Raw genomic sequence first — 23219 nt, forward strand, 5'->3', positions numbered from 1 at the left:
GAGATCAGCACCTCCTCTTCCACTGCCCCTGAGTGTTACATGGGTATCCCTCACAGAATCACTGATTGCCAGGGGCTGGAAGGGACCTTCTAAAGATCATCGAGTCCAAACCCCTTACCACAGCAGGACCAAAACTAGAGCAGGCCACTCCGAAATGCAGCCATATGGGTCTTGAAAGCCTCCAGAGAAGGAGACCCCACAACCTCTCTGGGGAGCCCCTTCCAGGGCTCTGTAACCTTTCCAGTAAAGAAATTCTTCCTCAAGTCAAGGTGGAACTTCCTGTGCTTTATCTTGAATCCACTGCCCCTCGTCCTATCACAGGGCACAAGTGAGAAGACGTTGTTTCTTCTTGATGCCCAGCCCTCATGCATTTATACATATTAATTAGATCCTCTCTCAGTCTTCTCTCCAGATGAAAAAGGTCTCTTAGCCTTTCTTCATATGGATGGTATTCCTGTCCCTTAATCATCCTCATAGCTCTCCCTCCGTTGTACTCAAATAAATCCCTGTCCCTCTTGAGGAGGGGAACCCACAAGTGGATGCAATGCTCTACGTGAGATCTCACTAGGGCGGAGTAAAGGGTGACCTGCTGGACGCACTCCTCTTAACACATCCCAGGATACCATTGGCCTTCTTGTCCACAAGGGCACATTGCTGTCCTATGGATAAGTTGTTGTCCACCAGGATTCCAAGGTTCTTCTCCATGAGGCTGCTCTCCAGCTAATCACTTCCTCACCTGTACTGGTGCATTTTGTTATTCCTTCCCAGGTACAGGACTGCACTTGTTCTTGTTGAACCTCATTAAGTTCCTCCTGGCCCCGTTACACAGAATCACAGAATCCGTTCATGCTTCCTTTTTCACACTGATCTCAAACTTTTTATTCCGCTTTTTTAACTAATGGAATCCAACCAAACCAAGCTTACAAAGTCCTGAATGGAAATTGGAAAATTGACACTAAGAAACCTTGAGAGTTACTCCCTTACCATGTAGCCCACAACTCAAGACTCTAGAAGCTCCTTTCAGATGAATGTTTTCAAACTTCGTATCTTAGCTGATACTGAAAGCTAAATAAGACTGTCCTATTTTTTCTTGGTTGTTATCCCACGACTGGTCTTGGGAGGGGGAGACAGAAGAGGCAGGAAGCATTTGCACATCAGGAGGAAGCAGAATCTTGCATCTAACAAATGCAAATTTTATCCTCACATTGAACAACTTAATGCTCAGGTGCAATTTGCATGTTAAATAATTACGATGCCTCACAATACTGCTGTCAGTATCCTGTGACAAGTATGGTCATGTACATAAAGAAGTGCTAGAAGTGTAGCTAGATGCTACTCCAGAAGATATTGGTCAGGTTGTTATCTTTCAGATGACATTCCACTGACTTCTCAGGCCACAAATTAATTATCAGCCATTTATTTCTTGCTGTTAATTTAGAATAGCAATAGCCTCACAAAGGCTCTGGTGGCTGGGCTGCTGGTGTTACCAGTTTTAAGTACTTACCTGTGAATAGCCTTGTGGGTGTGAAACCTGCTACTGCATGTCAGCTATTATTTACATGAATTAGGGAGCAGGATTAAGACTTTTTTTGCAGTTTTAATTCTGAAGCAGTTGGATTAAGTGCTCAAGATGGAAATATTTTAATTTTTTTTTTTTAAAGGGGGAAGATACATGAGAGCTTTGTACTCAAAGTAGCCCAGCCCTTGAGTAAAGGCACCAGCCCTGTCAGGTTGAGTGAGGGGAGGAGAGCAGTAAGCACTGTCACCTGGCACAGAATAGTTTAAAGTCAGCAAAACAGCCCTCAAAATCATGGACTTCGTATCAAAGTTACAAAATTTTAAGATAACACCATGTTCCTTGGCTGCTTCTTCAGCTTTTAACTTCCTTTCCATGCTTTTCATAAAGGTATGTGACTTTTTCTGCTCTCTCATATGTAAAGGCTAACTGTATGTGTAACATTAATACAGAATGCATCTCTATACAATAAGTAACTCTAAATGTACATATAACATTTGTAAATGATGCTTTGGAAGTGTTCACACCAAAGTGGTGTGAAAAAATTAGAAAACCAATAGTCAACTTCCAAAAAATTACTGAAGCCTTAGAAGTCTAAAGAATGTTATTTCTAAAGAGAGATTAAATACTGATTTTTCATTTAGAAAGTAATTCACACAAGTGTTTATTTTTCCTTACTAAATATTGCACTTCCATCTTTTTGGCATTTTTAAATTCTTCCTTTTTCCTGCAGTAGGTGCTTCAAGTCTTTGTCGATGAGATTTTGGCATCCATTTCATGCTCTGCTATGATTTCTCCATAGACTTCATGTATTTGAAGTGTGGTGCCACTGTCTTTCTCAAGTGAAAAATTAAGCTATTCCTACATGGTATCTCAGGCATAGCTAGCAGCTTGGTCTCAGTTCATATCATAAAACCTAGAATTCCAGGTTGGAAGGGACAGCAAGTATCATCTGGTCCAACCTTTTCTAGGTAGGAACACAGTTTAGATGAGACAGCCCAGCACCTTGTCCAGCTGAGTCTTAAAAGGGTCCAGCGTTGGGGAATCCACCACTTCCCTGGGGAGATTATTCCAACGTCTGACTGCTCTCATACTGAAAATATTTCTTCTGATGCCCAGTCAGGATCTCCCCAGGAGTAACTTGCACCCATTACACCTTTTCCGTGTGACTCCTTGTTAAAAAAGAGGGAGTCTCCATCTTCCTGCTAGACACCCTTTAATGCTGGTACATGGCAGTATGGTCTCCCCTAAGCCTTCTTTTCCCAAGGTTGAGCAAGCCCAATTCTCTCAGCCTTTCCTCATACAACAGGCTTCCCAGTCCTTAAGTCATCTTTCTGGCTCTTCTCTGCACCCTCTCCAGTCTGCCTACATCTGCCACAATATTCCAGCTGTGGTGTGACAAGTGTTTAAGAGTGGGATGGGGACATCTCTATCTTTGCTGGTGATGTCCCTTGTTGATGCAGCCCAGCATCCCTCTGCCTTTCTTTGCTGCTGCAGCACACTGGTCACTCATATTGAGCTCACTGTCTACCAGGACCCCCAGGTCCCTTTCTACAGAGCTTCTCTCCAGCCAGGTGGATCCCAGTCTCTGCTGCACTCCTGGGCTATTTTTCCACTGAGATCACAGACTTGTTTGGGGTTTTCAGGGTTTTGTCTTCTTTTGCATGTTTGAAACGGGTGGATTGGGAAAGTGAGCGATTTTCTTGCATTTACCAGTTCTCAGTGCTAATTATAGAATCACAGAATTTTGAGGGTTGGAAGGGACCCTTCAGATCACCTAGTTCCAACTCCCCTGCCAAAGGTAGGTTGCTCAGAGCCCTCTCCAGCCTGCCCTTAAAAACTTTCAGGGATGGGGCATCCACTACCTCTCTGGGCAACTTATGCCAGTGTCTCACCACCCTCATGGTAAAGAACTTCTTCCTAATACCTAATCTAAATCTACCCTCCTCTAGTTTGAATCCATTCCCTCTGGATTCTGGTCCTATTACTACCTGACATCCTTAAAAGTCCCTCCCCATCTTTCTTGTAGCCCCCTTCAGACACTGGAAGGCTACAATAAGGTCTCCTCAGAGCCTCCTCCTCTCCAGACTGAATAATCCCAACTCTCTCATTCTGTCTTCATAGGAGAGGTGATCCAGCCCTCGGGGCCCTTCTCTGGACACGGTCCAGCACGTCCCTGTCTTTCTTGCAATAACCTGTGCTCCCTCCCCGCCTGCACCCATCAACCCAGGGCCCCCTCGGCCGCCGCCGCCACCGCCCCCTCCTCCGCCCGCCGGGAGCGGGGAGCACCGCCAGGCGGCGCAATCCACCGCCGAGTAACCGATTCACCGGCGCCTCTCCTCACCAATCGTGGCATCGGGGATCGGCTACAAAGCCGCGGCGTGCTCGTCCCCCCCCCCGTCGGTCGCGGGTGGTGCGGCCCAGCGCCGTCGGAAGGGCAGAGGGAGGTAGAGCCAACCACCGCGGAGCCGGGAGGGGGGAGGAGGGAGTGAGAGGGGAAAGCGCGCGCAGCGGAGGTACCGATGCGGTCTGGGGCTGGGGGGAGGTGGGGGCTCTCCAGACCCTCCGGGTTCCCCACGGCCGGCGGGGCCGCGGGACAGGCTGCCCCTAGCGGAGAGCGGCGGGACAGCAATGGCGGAGCCGGGACGGGCGGGGCGGCCTCGGCCGTCATGAGATGGGGCAGGGGAGTCCCATGGCGCCAGGAGCCTTGGCTGTGGGTTTGACTCCTCGCTTAAACATTAAAAGTAGTTAATGCCCTTTAAACACACAGTGACGTCCGGTGGCTCTTGTTCCCGGGGAGACGTTCCCCTTCTCTCCCCCGTTTGTTTTTCCCTTCGGCGTGCGCAGTGTGTAGGTAGCATAGCTTAGGTCAGACTAGGAACGACCTCATTATCTTAACCCAGGTAAGGGCATTTTATTCAAAGCTGGATGTGGCATTTGGCCACTCACTGCCCTGAAGTCGTATGAATTAAACTCCCCCGATCTTTTGATAAATTGCAGGCTAATGGGCTGAGAATAATGATTAATTTTGGTCAGGAGTTAAAGCAAGTTCGTTTTAAAAACCCACTAAGTGCTGGCTTTAGTTTCTTTTGTTTTGTTTTGTTTTTTAACCCTGCTGTGTAGTCGTGCTGTAGGAAAGAGCAGGTCTGTGTATTTTAGCAGCAGTGTGTTAACCCTGCCCACCACCCCCGGGTCCCTGTACAGCTCCCTCCCTTTCTCCCAGGACCTGGTGATGCCGTGGTACCGAGTCCAAAAGCAGGCGACTCGACCCCTCGGAGCCTTTGTGGCAGGTGTTGTCAGAGCTGTGCCACAGCCTCTGCTCCGCCCCAGTGTGCTGGGTCCCTGCCATCAACTTCCCACCCGGTGGTGGCTCAGGCAAAGCCAGAGAGGAGCTACAGATCTGGAGAGGAGTGCCTCGCAGGGCACAGTCACATTCATGAGTAGGTTAAGGTAGAAGAACCTCACTAGAGGTGTTGACGAAGTGGATGTGATTCTTTGCCCTGTCTGCTTGTAACACATTCTATTCCTGATTACAGACACAGAAACGAGCACCTATCTAGTGGTAGGTGTCCCTGCCTATGTCAGAGGGTTTTGGAACTAGATGATCTTTTAGGTCCCTTCCAACTCAAACCATTCATTATATGATTCTAAATGATATCCCTTTCATGCAGGGTTTAATATAGGCTTTCATGTAGAAAACAAGTTATTAATTAAACATAATTCAACATGCTAGAAATATTTTTCACACTGGCTGCTTTATTGTTGGGTTTCTGACTTTTTTCCCCTCCCAGTTACAGGAATGTGCTTGGAGTGATTGATTTCCATCATGTTCTCACAGTGCTCACGGGATATATCAAAGATTGCAAATCTGCATCTCCGAAGTCTGAATTTGAATCAGCCTTTACAAAGCCACAGGAGAGCTTTCAGCAAGTCACTGCCCGCATGTCGAAGGAAAGTAGTTGTTACAGGTATTGGATTAGTGTCCCCTCTTGGTGTGGGGACTCAGTTTGTGTGGAAACGCCTTCTCCAAGGAGACAGTGGGATTGTATCACTAGATGGGGAAGAATATGCAGGCGTCCCATGTAAAGTGGCTGCCTGTGTGCCCAGGGGAAACAAGGAGGGTCAGTTCAGTGAAGAAAGCTTTGTGTCAAAGTCAGAGATCAAATCCATGAGTTCTGCCACTGTCATGGCCATCGGTGCAGCAGAGCTAGCAATGAAGGACTCTGGCTGGTCTCCCCAGTCTGAACAGGATCACTTAAGTGCCGGTGTGGCAATAGGGATGGGAATGGTTCCGCTGGAAGAGATTTCTGATACAGCTGCTTTATTTAAAACAAAGGGTTATAACAAGGTCAGCCCGTTCTTTGTCCCAAAGATTTTAGTCAATATGGCAGCAGGCCAGATCAGCATTAAATACCAACTGAAAGGGCCGAATCATGCTGTGTCAACTGCGTGTACCACAGGTGCACATGCTGTTGGAGACTCCTTTAGGTTTATTGCTGCTGGTGATGCTGATGTCATGTTGGCTGGAGGGACTGAAGCTTGTATTAGTCCTTTGTCCCTGGCTGGATTTGCAAGAGCTCGGGCCCTCAGCACCAGTTTTAACTCAAGCCCTAAGATGGCCTGTCGGCCATTTGATTCGCAGAGGGAAGGGTTTGTTATGGGAGAGGGTGCTGCCGTGCTCGTCTTGGAAGAGTATGGACATGCTGTGCAAAGAGGTGCTAGAATCTATGCAGAAGTTTTAGGTTATGGACTGTCTGGTGATGCTTGCCACATAACAGCACCTAATCCAGAGGGAGATGGTGCATTCAGGTAAGAACTGTATGTTGATGATGGTTGCTTTATAAAATAATTATAGAGCGTACATTTTTTGCTGTTGTTGTATACTTTTCTTAGAGAAATGCTGTTCAATCGTGAATTGATTTTCCAAAAGCCTGAAAAGTTGCTTTGAAAAATGAAGGAGCTTCTGGTAAGGCTTTGCTCCAATTTTCTTTTTTAGTAACAAGGTGAAGGCAAGTTCTTGCTAGCATCAGCCTTTCTGTGTAGATCTACAAAAGCTTAATTTGAAAATATTTTGCATTTGGTGCCTACAGATGTAAGTCTCAGTGGAAACCTTTTTTAAGTTTTTTGTGGTATGATAGAACCTTGTCAGGCTCTCCTTCCCCCTTTTTCTATAGTGAAGGGAGACACCATTGCTAAAGCAGGTCATGCCATTAGTTGTGGTCAGAAAGGGGAAAAGTATGCCTAAAAAAACCCCCAAGAAAGCTGAAGAGCACTTGGAGGATCTAGTTTCTTAGAATAATTACTGTACATGTAATTGGTATTGATATTGTGGCTGGTATTATTTAGAAAATACTTTAGTTCTTTAGGGAAGTTTAGTTAGGGAAGGTATTAAGATCATATGCTAATGTTATCATCATGTGTAAATGCTTTGTAGATGCAGCTAAGAGTGTTGGTGGAGGGGCATAACAGAAATATACTTCAGTACTATTTAGTCAGATGGTTAATTACCATTGTTAGTCTCATCAAAGCCAGTTATCATACTAGATATAATCTTTATCTTTCACCTAATTAAATTGTCAGTTAAATTGCATGTGAAAATTTGTAAGCTTTGTGTGGACTGAATACTGCTGACACTGGAATCTCTAGTAAAGATTTTGTTTTCATTATTCTGAATACATGTGAATATTTAATAACAAAATTCAATATGTCACTGCACAAAGATCAACTCTCTGCATGGTGCTGTAAAATTCTGTTTGCATCTGTATTGAATGAATTTATTTTTCAAGAAGTGCAATGTAGCAGGTTTCCCTCTATGCTATTTGATTCATATTTAGTTATTCTGCAGATTTAGGTCTGAGGTGAGTAATCAGGAGTGTCTTTTCTCAAATTTTCTGGCTTGTTTACACTTGAGATGATACAGAAATATTATGTAGCAGATTTTTTTATGTGTTTTGCTACCGCAATCAGGTAGCATATAAATCAAATTCACAGTGAGTAGTAGTTGAAAGTTAATCTTGGTATCTCCAACATGTTGAGCCTTTCCACCCTTGCAATGAAATAATACATCTTAATACACTCTTCAAACCAATATTTCGTTACTGTGGTGATGTATGGATTAAATCTGAAATGTATATGCTTCTCTTATTTTTCTTTAGGAATTGTATTTGCTGCATCCAAAAATGTCAGGGGAATGTGTTTTTTGTCATTTTCTGTTAACTACTTCCATTGAAGACTTAATACATATGTTGGAATAAATTTGCTAGAAAGGAGAGACAAAACTAGATTGAGAAGTGTGGATATAAAATATGTTCTACACAATTAATATGTTATCTCCTGAAATAATTATGTTCCTTGTAGCTGATGTATTTAACTAAATTAGTGTATATTTCCCTTGTGGTTAAGCAGAATTTTTTTTTTCCTGAACGTTAGCTCACTGTCAACTGACAGTGAACATCTATGGCCTCCAACCTTACCTAAGCTGGATGCTTCAGTACACTGGAGACCTTTAAATTTATTCAGCTGCCTGTGCTGTCTGTTTTTTTGTGATCTTCCTTTTATTTACTTTGCATACATTTCAAATAGTCTTTTACTCAGAGATACTTTGTTAAGCTGTATGTGCAGAGAGAACTTTGTGGTTCATCTCTCCTTTCTGTGGGAAATCTGTGAAAAAATCATAGTGTGAAGCTGCATCCATCCTTTTGTGTGTCTTTTTCTTTTGTGAAAAGTTTTCTAGAGGCATTCTCAGTATGCAGCTCATCATGAGTTGGAATGGAACATACCACAGAATATGTGGTATGAATAGTGGGTCTTTCAGTATATTTAATTTTATGCATAGGGATTTGTGGTATCTCCTTGGCATTTTCTAGCCTCTAGAAAGCGTGCAAAAGAAGCTCACGAGGAGGATGACTGCAGAATTCTTCTTTGAGTTCCCAATGTTTTTGTTTGATAGAGCACTATGTAAAATTCTAAAATAGCAAAATGTAAAAACCAGAGAATCTTCTTTTCACTTACAATCAGAAGGGGATTGCTTGAGCCATTGTATTTAACGTTATATTAATGTGTCCCTACAGTAGAGAAACTTCAGTGGAGGGAAGGTAAATTTTTCTAATAGTTTCAGGTAGTTATTTCTAATGTTTTCAAATTTTGCATTGAAAAGGATATTTGGTATAGTAACGAAACCTGTAGAGATTGTTTGTTATATATCTTTTATTTTTCCCAACTGGGGAATTTTTAGCAACTTGGATTTAATAGTGGGCCTCACCACTTACACTCTCTCTCTTGGGTGGCTCAATATCAATATAGGTTCTAGTGTGTTTAGTTAGATTAATCCATCTCTTGTCATTTACATCTCTGGCAAAGTATGTCAGGCAGATTTATGAAAATAAACATTTTAAAACACCCTATGCTTCTGCTTTTGGTTAGTGCTTGTGTGTTAGTGACAAAATTATAATGGGAATTTCAGCATTCTGTCTTCTTTTTCTCCTTAGGTGTATGTCTGCAGCAATAAAAGATTCTGGTATCAAACCTGAAGATGTAACATATGTCAATGCACATGCTACTTCTACACCTCTGGGAGACGCTGCTGAGAACCAAGCAATCAAGAGACTTTTTAAAGATCATTCACGTAATATTGCTGTTTCCTCAACAAAAGGAGCAACAGGACATCTCTTGGGAGCTGCAGGAGCTATTGAAGCAGCTTTTACTGCTCTGTCCTGTTACTATGGAATGTTGCCACCTACTCTAAACTTAGAGAAAACAGAGGCAGAGTTTGATCTCAATTATGTTCCTTTAAAAGCTCAGGAGTGGAAAACCACAAAACGGCGTATAGCACTGACAAATTCATTTGGCTTTGGTGGTACTAATGCAACTTTGTGCTTTGCAAGTGTTTAACTTGTGCTGCCCACGTTGTGAACAATGGCACTTCCAATGATTTTTTGTGCTGCCACCCCTAATGTGTAATTTGATCTTTTCTCAGTTTTGAGAATTGCTCATTTTCATCCTTACGAACTTTATTCGCCATAACATTTACATCAGCAACTATTTTAGAAAGAGGGAATTTCTTTTACTCATTTTAATAGAAATAAATAAAAGACCTCTTCTATGTGTGGCAAAGAAATTCTTATTCTTGACTAGAGGAGGAGATATTGATCCTTCTGTTTTTTAACTTCATTAGAATACATTTTTCACATACGTGTGGCACAGAAATTGCTTGGAAAAAGTTATGCAAAAGCATGACTGGCTGTCAAGATAGAACTCTCCAGTCATGACTTGGTGACCAACTGTGTGGTGATACAAGGTTTATGACTGAACTCCACTTTGTTACCTCTTCAATTTATAATTATGCCTTTTTCCTCATCAAATATCATAGACCTACACACATTCTTCCACATGAATGATATTCAGGAGACAATAATACAGGATTTCATAAGATTTCTGCGAGTAGTTTGTTTTCTTTTCAGCTTTATTAATTTCCATATTTTATGATACCTCATTAGCCATGGTGTGGAGCAATAATAGTGAAGCATTCATACAGCATGGTCTATACATCTTCAATGTTGCACAGGGAAAAAGTTAGTAGGTGGTAACCTCTTTTGTTCTGAAATTTTAGACAAGAATAGTGAGGTATATTAATTGAGGGTAGAATACAGGATTTTAAAAACTGTTTCACAAAAGGGAAAAAAGACTCTTGAAACCACTTGTTAGCCTTCCAAAATGGAAAAACAGGACTAACCAGTGCTGGAAAAATAAGGAATCTTTTAGGAAAAAAATAAAAATCTGCGACTTGTGTAGAGGATGAGAAGGGAGAAGAACAGGAAAATAAAGTTATACCTAGGGCTGGTGTTGCAGGCTGTCTCCTGCATCTGGCACCAAGTAGTGCCTCAATCGACTGCAGCTGTAAGTGAAGTCAAATGTCCCAATTAGTTATTTAAAAGAGTTTTTACCAGTTTTCTTTTTGAAAATAGTGGTTTTAGCCTTTGACCCACATAAGTGGATGCAAAGTAGCTCAATTGATTAAAAGTACAGGATGTATAGTGTAGCTATACTATAAGTAAGTTCCATTCTGGAAAGAGATTACTAATGGGCTATCATGAGGCTTAGCAGTACCCTAAAGCCTCATTATTTAAACAAATGGTCTGAATGGTGATATGGAACTGCATAACTTTTGCATTTCCTGTCTTTACTGAATAGAAAGCTAAAGAGAATAATGAGAAAAATATAGTAGAAGAATGATTAGCACTCTTTCAGAAGCTGAGCTCATACTGAGCATTGCAGTCCAAAAGAGATTAATGAATAATAAGCCTGAAAGTAAAATAATGTGTTGCCAAAGGGAGACTCTGAGCATACAGACTAGAGGGAGTATAAGAATCTGCTGTCAGGAAAGATACCTACAAGCCTCTTAGCTTGTGATAGTTAATAGCAGTGCAATGAATGATGATGTGGATTGGATACAATATAAAAGACAGACTATAAAATCCAACATTACTCTGAAAATTCATGCTAAAATGAATTAATATAAATAATTAATCCTTTCGGAGAGGGCTACCAGCAGGGTTGTGAATTTGCAGGCAATCAGTGAGTTTCTTTTGGAGATAATACTTTTTTGGGTTGTTGTAATCTAGGGTGGAATATGGAAAGACTGGATTAGTTCTGCATTCTTGTGGACCTGAAGTACAGTCTGACTAAACTCACACAATCTTGTTACATAGCTGCAGACCTGTAATTAATACTGTGACAGAGAGATAATGCTTCCCTTTCTCTCTGATAGCAGAGTTCATTGCCCCAGAAGTGTTGGCTCCAGACTATTGGGTATCAACCATGAAAAGACAGATTATACTGTCGCACAGAAAAATAAAACAGAAACTGAAATGATTAAAAGATTGTTCTCACTTCAGCTCACTGAAATGTAATAATCTGCTGCAGGTAACCTTTAAACCATGAAAGCTTTCTGACAACAGCTGTTGTAGGTGTTTTGATTATGGATAATTTTAAGAGGCCTAGATGAAGTAGTAAATAGTGTGCCCTGTAGGGAATTAATATATTTTTTTAATAAATAGAGTCAAAGTTTAAACCCTGTTTATTTGGATTTTGTTTGTATAAGTTTTGTTTTTATTTACTTGTTTGAAATAATTATTTTTTGTCACGTACCCCACTGATCTGATCAGGGACTACTTATTGCTAATTCCTGCTTTATTATGGTAGCTGCAGACATAAAAGGAAAACAGATTTCTCTCTGCTGCTAGACTATTAAGTGGGCGAATTGACCAACATATTAAACCAGAATGTTCTCCCTTCATCTTAACAATTGAGAGATGCAATAGTCCAGAGTTTCAATTAAAAAACCTTAATATTTATGAAGTTGGAGTTACAAGCTTATATAATGTAAGCTTGGAGTTACTTGATTAGAAAAACCTGGAAATGCTGGTGGAGTGTTTATTTCGAAGCCTACATCTGAAGTGTTGAAACTCACCTCTGTGAGCCAAGTGGTCTGTGCAGGATCACAGAGTGGCTGAGGCTGGAAGCAGCTCTGGAGGTCGCCTTGTCCAGACCCTCTTCTAAAAGCAGGACCAGTTACAGCAGGTTTCTCAGTGCCATGTCCAGCTGGGTTTTGGGGATCTCCAGGGATGTAGACCCCACAACCTCTCTGGGCAACCTGTTCCAGTGCTTGGTCACCCTCACTGTAAGAAATTTCCCTCATTTTACTGGAATTTTCTGTATTTAAGTATGTACTCATTGCCTTTTAGCCTTTCACTTCACTGCTGAGAAGAGTTCCTCTTCTTCATTCCGTCCATGAGGTGAACATACATATTGATAACACTCCTGGAGTCTTTCCCAGGCTGAACAGTTCCAGCTGTCTTGTCTTCTCCCCATATCAGATGCTCCAGTTCCTCCATCACTGTGGCCCTTCACTGGGCTTGCTCCAGTATGTCCATGTTTCTGGTATTTTGAGGATCCCAGGACCAAACCCAGCACAGCAGATGTGTTTCACTAGTGCCGAGTGGAAGTGAAGGATCACCTCCAACATTCTGCTGCTGCTGCTTTCCCTAATGCAACCCATGATGCTTTTGGCTTTCTTTGCTGCAAAGGCAGCTGGTCCATCAGGACCTCCAGGTCAAGCTGCTTTCCAGCTGGTTATCCTCGAATGGAGATGGTGGGGAGTAGTGCATGGGATTATCCCTCTCTGGGTGCAGGACTTTGACTACATGAAGTACCTGTTGGCCCATTTCTCCACCCTGTCCCGGTCCCCATGTAGGGCAGAACCCATACACACTATATCAACTGCTTCTTCCAGTTTTGTGTCAGCCAACATGCTGAGGCCTCCATCCCATTGTGTAGGTGATTAATGAAGATGTTAAACAGTTCTGGCCCCCAGATAGCTCAGTGAGGTACTTCACTAATATATGGCCTCCAGCTGGGCTTCATGCCACTGATCACAATCCTTCAAATCTGACAGCTCTGCCAGTTTTGAGTCTCCTTCATTGTCTACTTACCCAGTCATTAATCAGTTTTTCAGGAAGGATGTCATGGGAAACTGTTGAAATGAGCACTGAGACTAAGAATGCAAGTGTCATTTGAGAAATGTCTCAGTTCCAGTTACTTAGTCATTGGTGAGGTGAATGCCAAGTAAAAGGAGATTATTTAAAATACAACTTTGTTTTGAATCAAAGATTTTTATTTAAACTATTCTTTTTAGGAATAAATGCATTTGAAGTGAAAATTTGGGTTATGGTAACTTACAGAAACTCATTTATCTAAAGGAACCTAATAAAAAGTTGTGTTATAAACAAAATGCAAGCAATGCGCTGATTCTCCTTCATTGTCTTGTTCAGTGCCTTGTGAAAATGTACCATTTCACTTATTCTTGTCTTCCTTTGGTTTTGATACATAAACCACATTCCAGCTGAAACAAAAAAGCATTTGATCTTCAGCTACCTTTGTGAGTTTGGGCAAGTCTTACAGGGCTTCTGTTCATCATCACCATAGGTCCCTGTCTCTTACAATGTGGGCAGAATAACTACCCTCAAGATATAGATTCTATAGTGATGTTGGCCCAAATTCTGTAGCTTGTTTTCAAAAATTAGAAAATTTAAGCTCAAATTGGCATTTTCCACAGCTAAGACCATAGTGAAAATATTCCTTCCTTCTGGATATTTCTATCAAGCCTGTCATACAACTTCTGCAGTTTCCATTGGCATCTACTGACTCATCTGAGATGAGAAATAATTCTCTATGTACCACATATTAGGAATATATCTTTAGTTCCCATTGTTTTGAGAAGACAGGCCCCTATTTGATTTCTAAATCTACCATCAATGACAGAAAAAAACCATGAAGGCAGTTTTATAACCTAAGCAGAATGTATAATGGTTTCTGCTTGGGCAGGAGACACCATTTCAACTTTTGTAACTATGATGATTAATTTTAACTTGGAAAACCAATTTTCTACCTTAAGTTACTGAACTGTAAAGAAATATGTTGGTATCAATTGCTTATAGTCAGTACCTCCTTGCAGGAGACACAATAATTTTAATATGACAGGTAATATACAGGAATACCAAACTGGTAGTATATAAAGTTCTTGCAGCGTATGGTCTGTTGCAAAAGATGTTAATAGGAGTGAAGTGATATAAAACAGCAATAAGAAGGATTGAAAGCAGACCAATTTTCATAAAGAGCACAAGAAATGCAAAACAGGAACTATAATTGGAAACGAGAGGAGTGTTTTCTAATGTGGGCCTTAGAGTTTTCTTAGGATGCCATAAAGAAGATCAGATGGTTAAACAGCTGGAAATCCATGTTAGTTATTATCATTTTGTAGTTTCCCCTTTTGGTCATTGTCAGGATCTTGGTGGTAAATATTGTTGTTATAAGTTGTGATCAGTTGTTTTTTCATGCCTAATGGGTGTCAGCGTGCCATCAAGTGTGCCCTGGGCTGAAACAAGACATAAAAGTTATCCTAAGAGTTAATTTAGGAGTTGATTCTCATAATATTTCGAGTTTGCTGGAAGAAAGAATGAAAAAAATCAAATAGGCTGCTCACATTGGGCTTAGTATAGAGTATTTGTAGACAATAACTTCTTAAAGAGTTTAAAAAAATATTTCTGTCTGCCTGATCATTGTATCAGCTGCGTGTGTGGCAGTCACACATGGAAGCTTGTGTTGGGGTGTGGAACAGGGAATCAAAATAAATGGGTCCCCCAGATCATCTGGCTTGCAAATGGAAGTGTGTGAATTTTGGGCAGATGGGAGCATTGCCTCATGGAAGGGAAAAGGGGAAGGGAGGAACACACTAGAGGTGCTCACAAAGCTAAGGAGAGGGGTAGGAAGAGACAGGCAATGTGAGGTATAAGGATAAATGGTGGAGCCCAAGGGAACAGTAGTAGCTGAAGACTTCAGAAACTGAAGGAAATAAACTAGTGTAGTCAGAAGATTTGGTCTAGGGTTTTCTAAAACAAGGTACATTGAAAGATACGAAGCACATGTTTATCTGCAGAAGATGGGAGTCTGGGAGCTGCAAGTTTCACAGCTGTAAGAGGATTTCCATGATTTTTTTGTATATTCTAGTACATAACGAAGAAATTAAACCATATTGCTTTCTCCTCACAATGAGAGTTTAACATTTTTCTTTAAGTTATTTAGAGATAAGGTTTGGGAAACAGTAAAATACTGAAAGATATGACAGAGCTGGAAACATAATAAGTATTGTTTTCTAACTCATGAACAGTCCTTTATGTCTCACCCACTGTCCCATTGGCTATTATGAGTGGAAATTCATTAAGTTGGAACTGGTTCATAAGGATTTGCAATAATTTTTTAAATTTGGATAAAAATTAGTCTGATCTACATCGTGTAAGTCAACCTTTGATTTTTTTGTTTTTATTTTTTTATTTAAGTATGCCTTGAGTTTAACTGCTAGGTGGCAAATGTGAAGATTTTCTCTCTTTATATCAGAACAGGAGGGATTTGCCTCTGTCTCCCTATTTGGAAAAGGAGGAGAATGAGAACCTTTGTCATAGTTCCAAGTCAGTTTTTGTCAGGCAAATTATTCATAACATATGCCTCCCCTAGCACATAGGGTGGAGTTTATAGAAGTAGGTCTGTTTCTTTTGCAATAGCAGAGAGAGGAAATGACCTTTACTTGAAAGAAGAGGATAAATTTTGAAGGCTTTTGTAGTTTTTTGTTGTTATTTTATTTTATTTTAAAGAAAAAAAAATTTAAAAGCTAGAAATGCCAAGAGAAGAAGATTTCTGAGACTCCTATCAAATAGTACAAATAATACAAGTAGTAGAAGGAGTCTGCCACTATTATGAAGTCAAGGAGTAGTAGTTTTTCTATTCACATCTTGTTTGGAGACATTCTCTTCATAATTCAGCTATATAATGTGGAATGAGAGTAGAGGACATCTTTGTCCTGTGTCAGGCAGCTCAAATGTGTATCGAAGAGTGTTCAGAATGACAATTGCTGAAGCCCTTGAAAATAAACAGAACATGTTCCCCCAGAGGCAACTGTAATATCCAACAAGCTAGACAAAGTTACTGCTGGATGCATTTAGGATTCTCTCCAATGTCATGCCTATAATGGGAGTGAATAATTTGGCCTGTATTCAATTAGTCTTTTTTCTTCCTCTGAGTGGCAATGAGGGTGCTCGTTGCAGTGGTTGTGGTTGGAATGTGAGTGTCTGTCAGGAAATGGATGGAACAAAACTCATCTCACTCCCATGGGTCATCTTGCCTGAAATAATCATGCTAACCATGATTACTTATCTGTTTTAACTGTTTAGATCCAAAGAAATTTACAGGGCCACTGGGAAGAACTTATACCTGGTCTCCATGTCACTGGAACATTCTAATTTCTGCACTGAAGGATTTGTTCCTGGTATGCTGGCACTGTGGAGTAATACTGTTATATTCTTAGTTAAAAGAGAAAGCATTGTGGTTCACACCCACTTTGTGAGCCCATAGTTTACTGGCTGACACCCAAGTGTGTTTGCCCACACACTGATCTATACTGGGATGTTATAGATTCCAGTCCTATACTGGTCTGGATCACTGTGCCTCATGGGAATGTCATAGGATAGCTTCAGAAAGCAGTGTGCTTTAGGATTCTAGAAATGAAGTTTAATGTCTCTCCCACTTCACTAAGTCTCCAAAGGAAACCTTAAAAATCCCCTGCTAGAAAAAAAAAAAAGTGTGTACTTCATTTTTTGGACACACTAAACATAGCAACATAGAATTGCTTAGGATGGAAAAGGTCCAGCCATTAACCAGGTTAATCACACTCCAGGTCCACCACTAAATCATGTCCCTAAGCACTACATCTACATGTCTTTTAAATATCTCCAGGGATGGTGACTCCACCAATTCTCTGGGCAGCCTGTTCCAGTGCCTGAAAACCCTTTCTGTGAAGAAATTTTTCCAAATATCCAGTCAAAACCTTCCCTAACACAACTTGAACTTCCTCTTGTTCTATTGCTTGTTGTTTCAAAGAAGAAACCAACACCCACCTCACTTCAACCTCCTTTCAGGGAGTTGCAGAGAGCAGTAAGGTCTCCCCTCAGCCTCCCTTTTTCCAGACTAAACACCCCCAGTTCCCTCATCTGCTTCTTGTAAGACTTGTGCTCTAGACCCTTCACCATCTTTGTTGCCCTTCCCTGGACATGTTCAGTGTCTTTCTTTCAGTGAGAGGCCAAAACCTGAAGGCAGTATTTGAGGTGTGGCCTCACCAGTGCTGACTACAGGGGGACAATCACTATCCCAGTCCTGTTGGCCACACTGTTTCTGATACAAGCCAGGATGGTGCTGGCCTTCTTGGCCACTTGGGCCGAGACATGGGCATAAAAAACTCCAGAGGCATTTCTACTTCTAGTTTATGCTCTGGAAGACATGGTCTTACCAGGGTGTTTTGTCTCTGTGATACCTGGTGACCAGAGGACCCTGTCAGCCCAGTTTTAGACCAGCTGTTCCTTCAGTCCTGTGGTGCCTGGAGAGCTGACTCTACTATTGAAAACATTTCCAGTGATTTCCGTTATGAAGAGTATTAAACATTTAAAACCATCATCAACAGTCAGTCCTGTGGGAGGAAATGGGAGAGCTTTGCTCGAAGCTACTTCTTAAAGAAGCAGCTACATCTGCTCTGAGTTCTACTGTTTGTCCATCTCTAATGGGTCATACTGGGAGACTATGAGACCCATCAGAAACCAGAGAAGAGCATCTTCTTCAGCTGGGCAGAACTGCTGTGCCTCTGCCTTCTGAGAGCAGCCACTGCTGCTCTCTCTCCAGGTGTGCATTAAACTCAATTGCTCTTGACCGGTCAGCCTTAGAGTTAGGATTAGGATTTTCCCGAGGGCACGTCCACATGAGTAAGTGAACTATCTCAGAAGATGGGTCCTTGTTGCTGGTGGCCCACGACTGTTTCCCCGCACCAGCGAAAACGTGGGGGAAATGAGAGTGACCACACGATGGCAGCAGAATCTCAGTTATCTGAGGAGCTCTGGGCACCCACCCTCTGAGCTCTGTGATTTACCTTCAGTCATCGCTTTCCTTTCCAAACCACCACTCAGACATTGCTTGCAGAGGAACAGAGCAGGGAAAGGAAGGAAGACGCTAAACCTTTGCTTTTCCCTTCATAAAGCTCATCTCATACATCACAAAGTTTCTCTGTGTGAATAAAATCAAGTTTGGGCTGACTTGCTAAAGTGCACAGGCTTTGGAGGGGTGAGCAGCTCTGTAATGCTGTGATATTGCAACATCAGGAAGGAGAAGCACTGGCAGGGAGGCAAAGAGGGGAGATTATTCTGTTTCCTAAACATCATATCCATACATACGTGCTGGAAGGAAAGACGCACGAGATTAAAGAAATTCTTTTTAGAAGATTCTGTGCCTAGGTGACTTCACTGAGACAGAGAAGGCAGGAGAGGTCCCTGTTGGATCTCGCTCTGAAGGGACTGTAAAGTCTGAAAACAGAAATATGTTCGGGGTAGCTCGATATTTGTTGTGACTCAGCTTTCTTATTTTGGACCATCTTCATAAGTGTCCCGCCGTAAATTACAAATGTATCAAGGCAGCTTAAGAATCCCTCTACTTAGCCAGATACTGAATGTGACTCAGCTGTCATTTCTGCTCTTGTTCTTTTCCTCTCTGGCTCCATCTTCCTGCAAATGTGTTCTTCATGAACCAGCCTACAAGGCTGAAAGAAAGGAAGAGCATCTTAGGAACAGCCACAAAATAAATACCTAAATTGTGTTCACAGGCAAATGATAACATTTATTGTATATTTGTTTAGAGGAAACAGGAAAGAGAGGGGAAGATTTTTTTTTTTTACAAAGACCTACTGATTTCTTCTGCCTTGTGGTTTTTTTGTTTTTGTTTTTTTTGTTTTTTTAATGGACAAGGTAAAATGTACCTCAAAAAATTCAGGAATTTGGGCCCAAAGGTACCCTAGCTACTGAACCCCAGAACTGCTCTGGGGAGTGGAAGGAGAGTGGGCAGAATGAAATACTTTTTTCCAGGATTTCTTTACTACAAGCACAGCTTCCTCCAGGCTGTGGGGGCTTCAGGTCCAGCTCAGAGCAGGTGTAGTGGAGGATTCCCTGTCCCACTGTGGGCAGAGGCTCCAGGACAGACCCCTGCCTGAGGGAGCTGCTTTTGGCTGAGGCCACAGCTGATGGCAGCTGCAGCTCCTCTATGCTGCAACCAGGCCTGAGCCTCACTGTGTTCCCCATGGTCACAACCCAGATCTTGAATCAGACCTCACTGAATGAGATCCTGGATACCCTGACACAGAGACACCACCTCCAGAAGTGCTGTAGCTCCCCAAGGGAGGTCTTTCTCCCAGAAGGTGCAATAGCTGATGGTGGACCCTGTTCATGAATTGTGCATCACATAGGAACATACTTAAGGCAGTGAATACCCTCAGGTAGAGCTATAGTTGTCTAAGATGGTGCCATTTGAACATCCAGCTATGCATGCTATGTGTGTTACGTTCTACCTAGGAAGACTTGCAGGTCCTTTCCTAACCTCCTTACACAAAGCCTGCCACCACTAAATTGCCAAACAACCACTGTCTTCAGTGGGGATAAGGCTGTCCGTCTGCTCAAGAGCTTCAGTGCTCTCAGAAACCTGCCTGTTGCTGCAGGTGTGTTTGTGCTGTGACTTGCATTTCTCAGAGAAAATCAGTCAGGTCAGAAAGCAAAATAGTTTTTTTTTTCTCCCAGACTTCTGCAGCACATAGCCCAAAGCACTCTTCTCTGTGCTAATGAGGGAAGCAACACATCTAGAACAGAAGGATGGCTTTTTATTGATTCTAGGCTCTAACCAACCCTCTCAACATAGAATCATAGAATCACAGAATCAGCTGGGTTGGAAGGGACCTCTGAGATCATCAAGTCCAATCCTTGATCCACTACTGCTGCGGTTACCAGACTATGGCACTGAGTGCCACATCCAGTCTCTTTTTAAATATCTCCAGGGATGGAGAATCCACTACTTCCAGGGGCAGCCCATTCCAATGTCTGACCACCCTCAAAGTGAAATTAGAAAATTAGAAATTAGAATTAGAAAGTAAAGAAATTCTTTCTGATATCCAACCTAAACCTCCCCTGGCACAACTTGAGACCATGCCCTCTTGTCTTGCTGAGAGCTGCCTGGGAAAAGAGACCAACCCCCCCCGGTTACACCCTCCTTTCAGGGAGTTGTAGAGAGTGATGAGGTCTCCCCTGAGCCTCCTCTTCTCCAAGCTGAACAGCCCCAGTTCCCTCAACCTCACCTCACAAGACTTGTGCTCGAGTCCCTTCACCAGCCTACTTGCCCTCCTTTGGACCCACTTCAGGACCTCGATATCCTTCCTGAACTGAGGGGCCCAGAATTGGACAAAGGACTCCAGGTGTGGCCTCACCAGCACTGAGTACAGGGGCAGAATCACTTCCCTGGACCTGCTGGCCACGCTGTTTCTGATACAGGCCAGGATGTCATTGGTCTTCTTGGCCACCTGGGCACACTGCTGGCTCATGTTCAGCTTCCTGTCAATCCAGACTCCCAGGTCCCTTTCTGCCTGGCTGCTCTCAGCCACTCTGTGCCCAGCCTGTAGCGCTGCATGGGGTTGTTGTGGCCAAAGTGCAGGACCCGGCACTTGGCCGTGTTGAACCTCATCCCGTTGGAACCAGCCCAACTCTCCAGTCTGTCCAGGTCCCTCTGCAGAGCCCTCCTGCCTTCCAGCTGATCCACACTCCCCCCCAGGTTAGTGTCATCTGCAAATTTGCTGATGATGGACTCAATCCCTCATCTAAATCATCTGTAAAGATATTAAGCAGAACTGGGCCCAACACTGATCCCTGAAGGACACCACTGGTGACCGGCTGCCAACTGGATGCAGCCCCGTTCAGCACCACTCTCCGGGCCCAGCCCTCCAGCCAGTTCCTAGACCAGCACAGAGTGCTCCTGTCCAAGCTTCCTGGCCTCATCTGAGACCACCAGCAGAATACTGGGCAGCTCTTCAAAGCCCTTTATATCCCTCTTGGCAGTGCTGGTTGCCGCTCCCTTATCAGCTGATTGGCCTCACCTGAGACCACCAGCTGAAGGTAGGGCAGCTCTTCGCAGCCCTTTATATCCTTCTTTGCAGTGCTGGGACCCCCTCCTCTAATCAGCTTCTTGGTCTCACCTGAGGCCACCAGCAGAAGGTGGGGCAGCTCTTCACAGCCCTTTACATCCTTCTCAGCAGTGCTGGGTGCTGCCCCCTTATCAGCTGATTGGCCTCACCTGAGACCACAAGGAGAAGGTGGAGCAGCTCTTTGCAGCCCTTTATAAACTTCTTGGCAGTGTTGGTTCTGCATCCTTTTCAGCTTCTTAAACTCACCAGAGGCCACCTTTATATCCTTCTCAGCAGTGTTGGGTGCTGCCCCCTTATCAGCTTCTTGGCCTCACCTGAGACCACCAGCAGAATGTGGGGCAGCTCTTTGCAGCCCTTGATATGCTTCTCTGCAGTGCTGGGTCCTATCCCCTCATCAGCTTCTTGGCCTCACCTGAGACTACAAGGAGAAGGTGGGGCAGCTCTTCGCAGCCCTTTTTATTCCTCTTTGCAGTGCAGGGTGCCACCCCCTTACCAGCTGATTGGCTTTACCTGAGACCACCAGCAGAAGAAGAGCAGCTCTTTTATATTCTTCTCTGCAGTTCTAGGTCCCTCCCCCTTATCAGCTTCTTGGCCTCACCTGAGATCTCCAGCTGAAGGTGGGGTAGCTCTTTGCAGGCCTTTACATCCCTCTCAGTAGTGCTGGGTGCCTCCTGCTTATCAGCTGGTTGGCCTCACCTGTGACCACGGGCAAGTATAGTATTGCTTGATGTCTGTGTTAGGGGACTGTTGACACCTGTAGCACATGATTCCTGGGTTTCTACAGCTGGGACCCTCACCCACACACCCCCTGCCCACTATCAGAGAGCCCATTTAAGCTCAGATCCATCTCAGACCTGGCTAGTGTGGGATGGCTGTATGTGTGTCTCAGCTTTGTTTCCCAGCTCTCCCTCAGACATTGGTTTTTCATCTTGTATTGGCGATGGACCCCAGCTTCTTCTTTGGTGCTTGGTGGCTGATGGGACCTGTTGCTGACTATAAGAAATGATAGATGTTCTCAGGATGGCAAGCAATTTGCTGCTAAGTAGAGGCTAACTTTACAGGTACTTAAGATCAATGACAGTAATGTAATGGTTACATGTTGTTTGCAGTTTAAAAGAATCCTGGTAAATATGAGGTGAACTGGCCTCAGCCCTAACTTGTACTCTGAATATTCTGTATTCTAACCTGTATTAAGTTATTATTTTCAGGTCTTTCAGGGCTGGGCTACATCTAAGGGAGCTGTTCAGTTGTGTAAGATTCTCTATTTTGTTAAGAATTTGTAATTTATCTCTTCACCAAGAGCACTTCAGGATATTTTATCTGTTGAGTTTTGTTGGTGCTTAGGCTTTAATATTGTAGACAACTTGAAACTGTATGTTGTACTAAGTCTCTGAGACTACAGCTATTCCTTTATGTTTTTGCATTGTTATGAAATGTTCAGGAATTGGGCTGGCAAGTAAACAGTAAAATATAATTGTTTATTCTCAGTACTAGTTTAAATAGAAACATACCATCTATAACAGATGGAAGGTTCTAAGATTACTTTAATGACAGATTTTTTTCTGTTTGCTTATTAATGAGCAGCTAAATAAATCACTTGCTAGCTATACAAGTCAGGAATACTTGCTGCAGGAAAGGATGCTAAATTGTGTGCTCTGATTCAAGAGGCCAGGCAAATAAAGAAGATAAAGGAGATCTAGAGAGAGATGCATTGACCAGAACAAAGTACTGAATAAATAGGTAACCGAATAGTAGGATTTTAGAAAAATTTAATTTCTTTAGTTTGCTTTTTGAGTGTTTTTGTCTTCAGTACACTTTCCTAAATTAAAAATTCTGTGCTTGTTTTAGCTAGGCTGTTGCTGGGGAAAAAAGAGCAGGTATTAAACTTAGATGGGAAGTTTCAGAGACCATTGCAGAAGGATGAGACCTTAAAAGCTAATGTTGAAGGATCTACCAGTCTATACTCTTCATCCCACCAGGGAATGCTGATGTGTTTCTACTACTGCAACATAAGGCTAGGTCTCTCCTCTTTCAGAAGACTGTTTTACAGCTTGCTTAAAAATAAGTTTTTGGCTTAATCCTCCTATACCAAGCATGGGA

General features: G+C 42.7%; 1 protein-coding gene across 5 annotated transcripts; it reads left to right on the top strand.

The window, feature by feature from the left end:
* Nucleotides 1-3890: 3890 nt before the first annotated feature.
* OXSM (3-oxoacyl-ACP synthase, mitochondrial) lies at nucleotides 3891-13232 on the top strand. 5 transcript variants are annotated; one of them, XM_030445706.1, is made up of 4 exons: nucleotides 3898-3963; nucleotides 4740-4956; nucleotides 5308-6325; nucleotides 9004-13232. In XM_030445706.1, exons 3-4 carry the CDS (start codon nucleotides 5343-5345, stop codon nucleotides 9404-9406), a joined length of 1386 nt encoding a protein of 461 aa, XP_030301566.1. In that variant the 5' UTR covers nucleotides 3898-3963; nucleotides 4740-4956; nucleotides 5308-5342; the 3' UTR covers nucleotides 9407-13232. The 5 variants fall into 5 exon arrangements, 4 of the variants coding, with proteins under 4 accessions (XP_030301565.1, XP_030301566.1, XP_030301567.1 ...); XM_030445707.1 differs by lacking the exon at nucleotides 4740-4956 and adding an exon at nucleotides 4287-4419 and having other exon boundaries at nucleotides 3900-3963; XM_030445708.1 differs by having other exon boundaries at nucleotides 3907-3963; nucleotides 4721-4956.
* Nucleotides 13233-23219: the final 9987 nt, after the last annotated feature.

This window comes from Calypte anna, chromosome 2, assembly GCF_003957555.1.
Source record: "Calypte anna isolate BGI_N300 chromosome 2, bCalAnn1_v1.p, whole genome shotgun sequence".
NCBI classification, from domain to species: domain Eukaryota; kingdom Metazoa; phylum Chordata; class Aves; order Apodiformes; family Trochilidae; genus Calypte; species Calypte anna.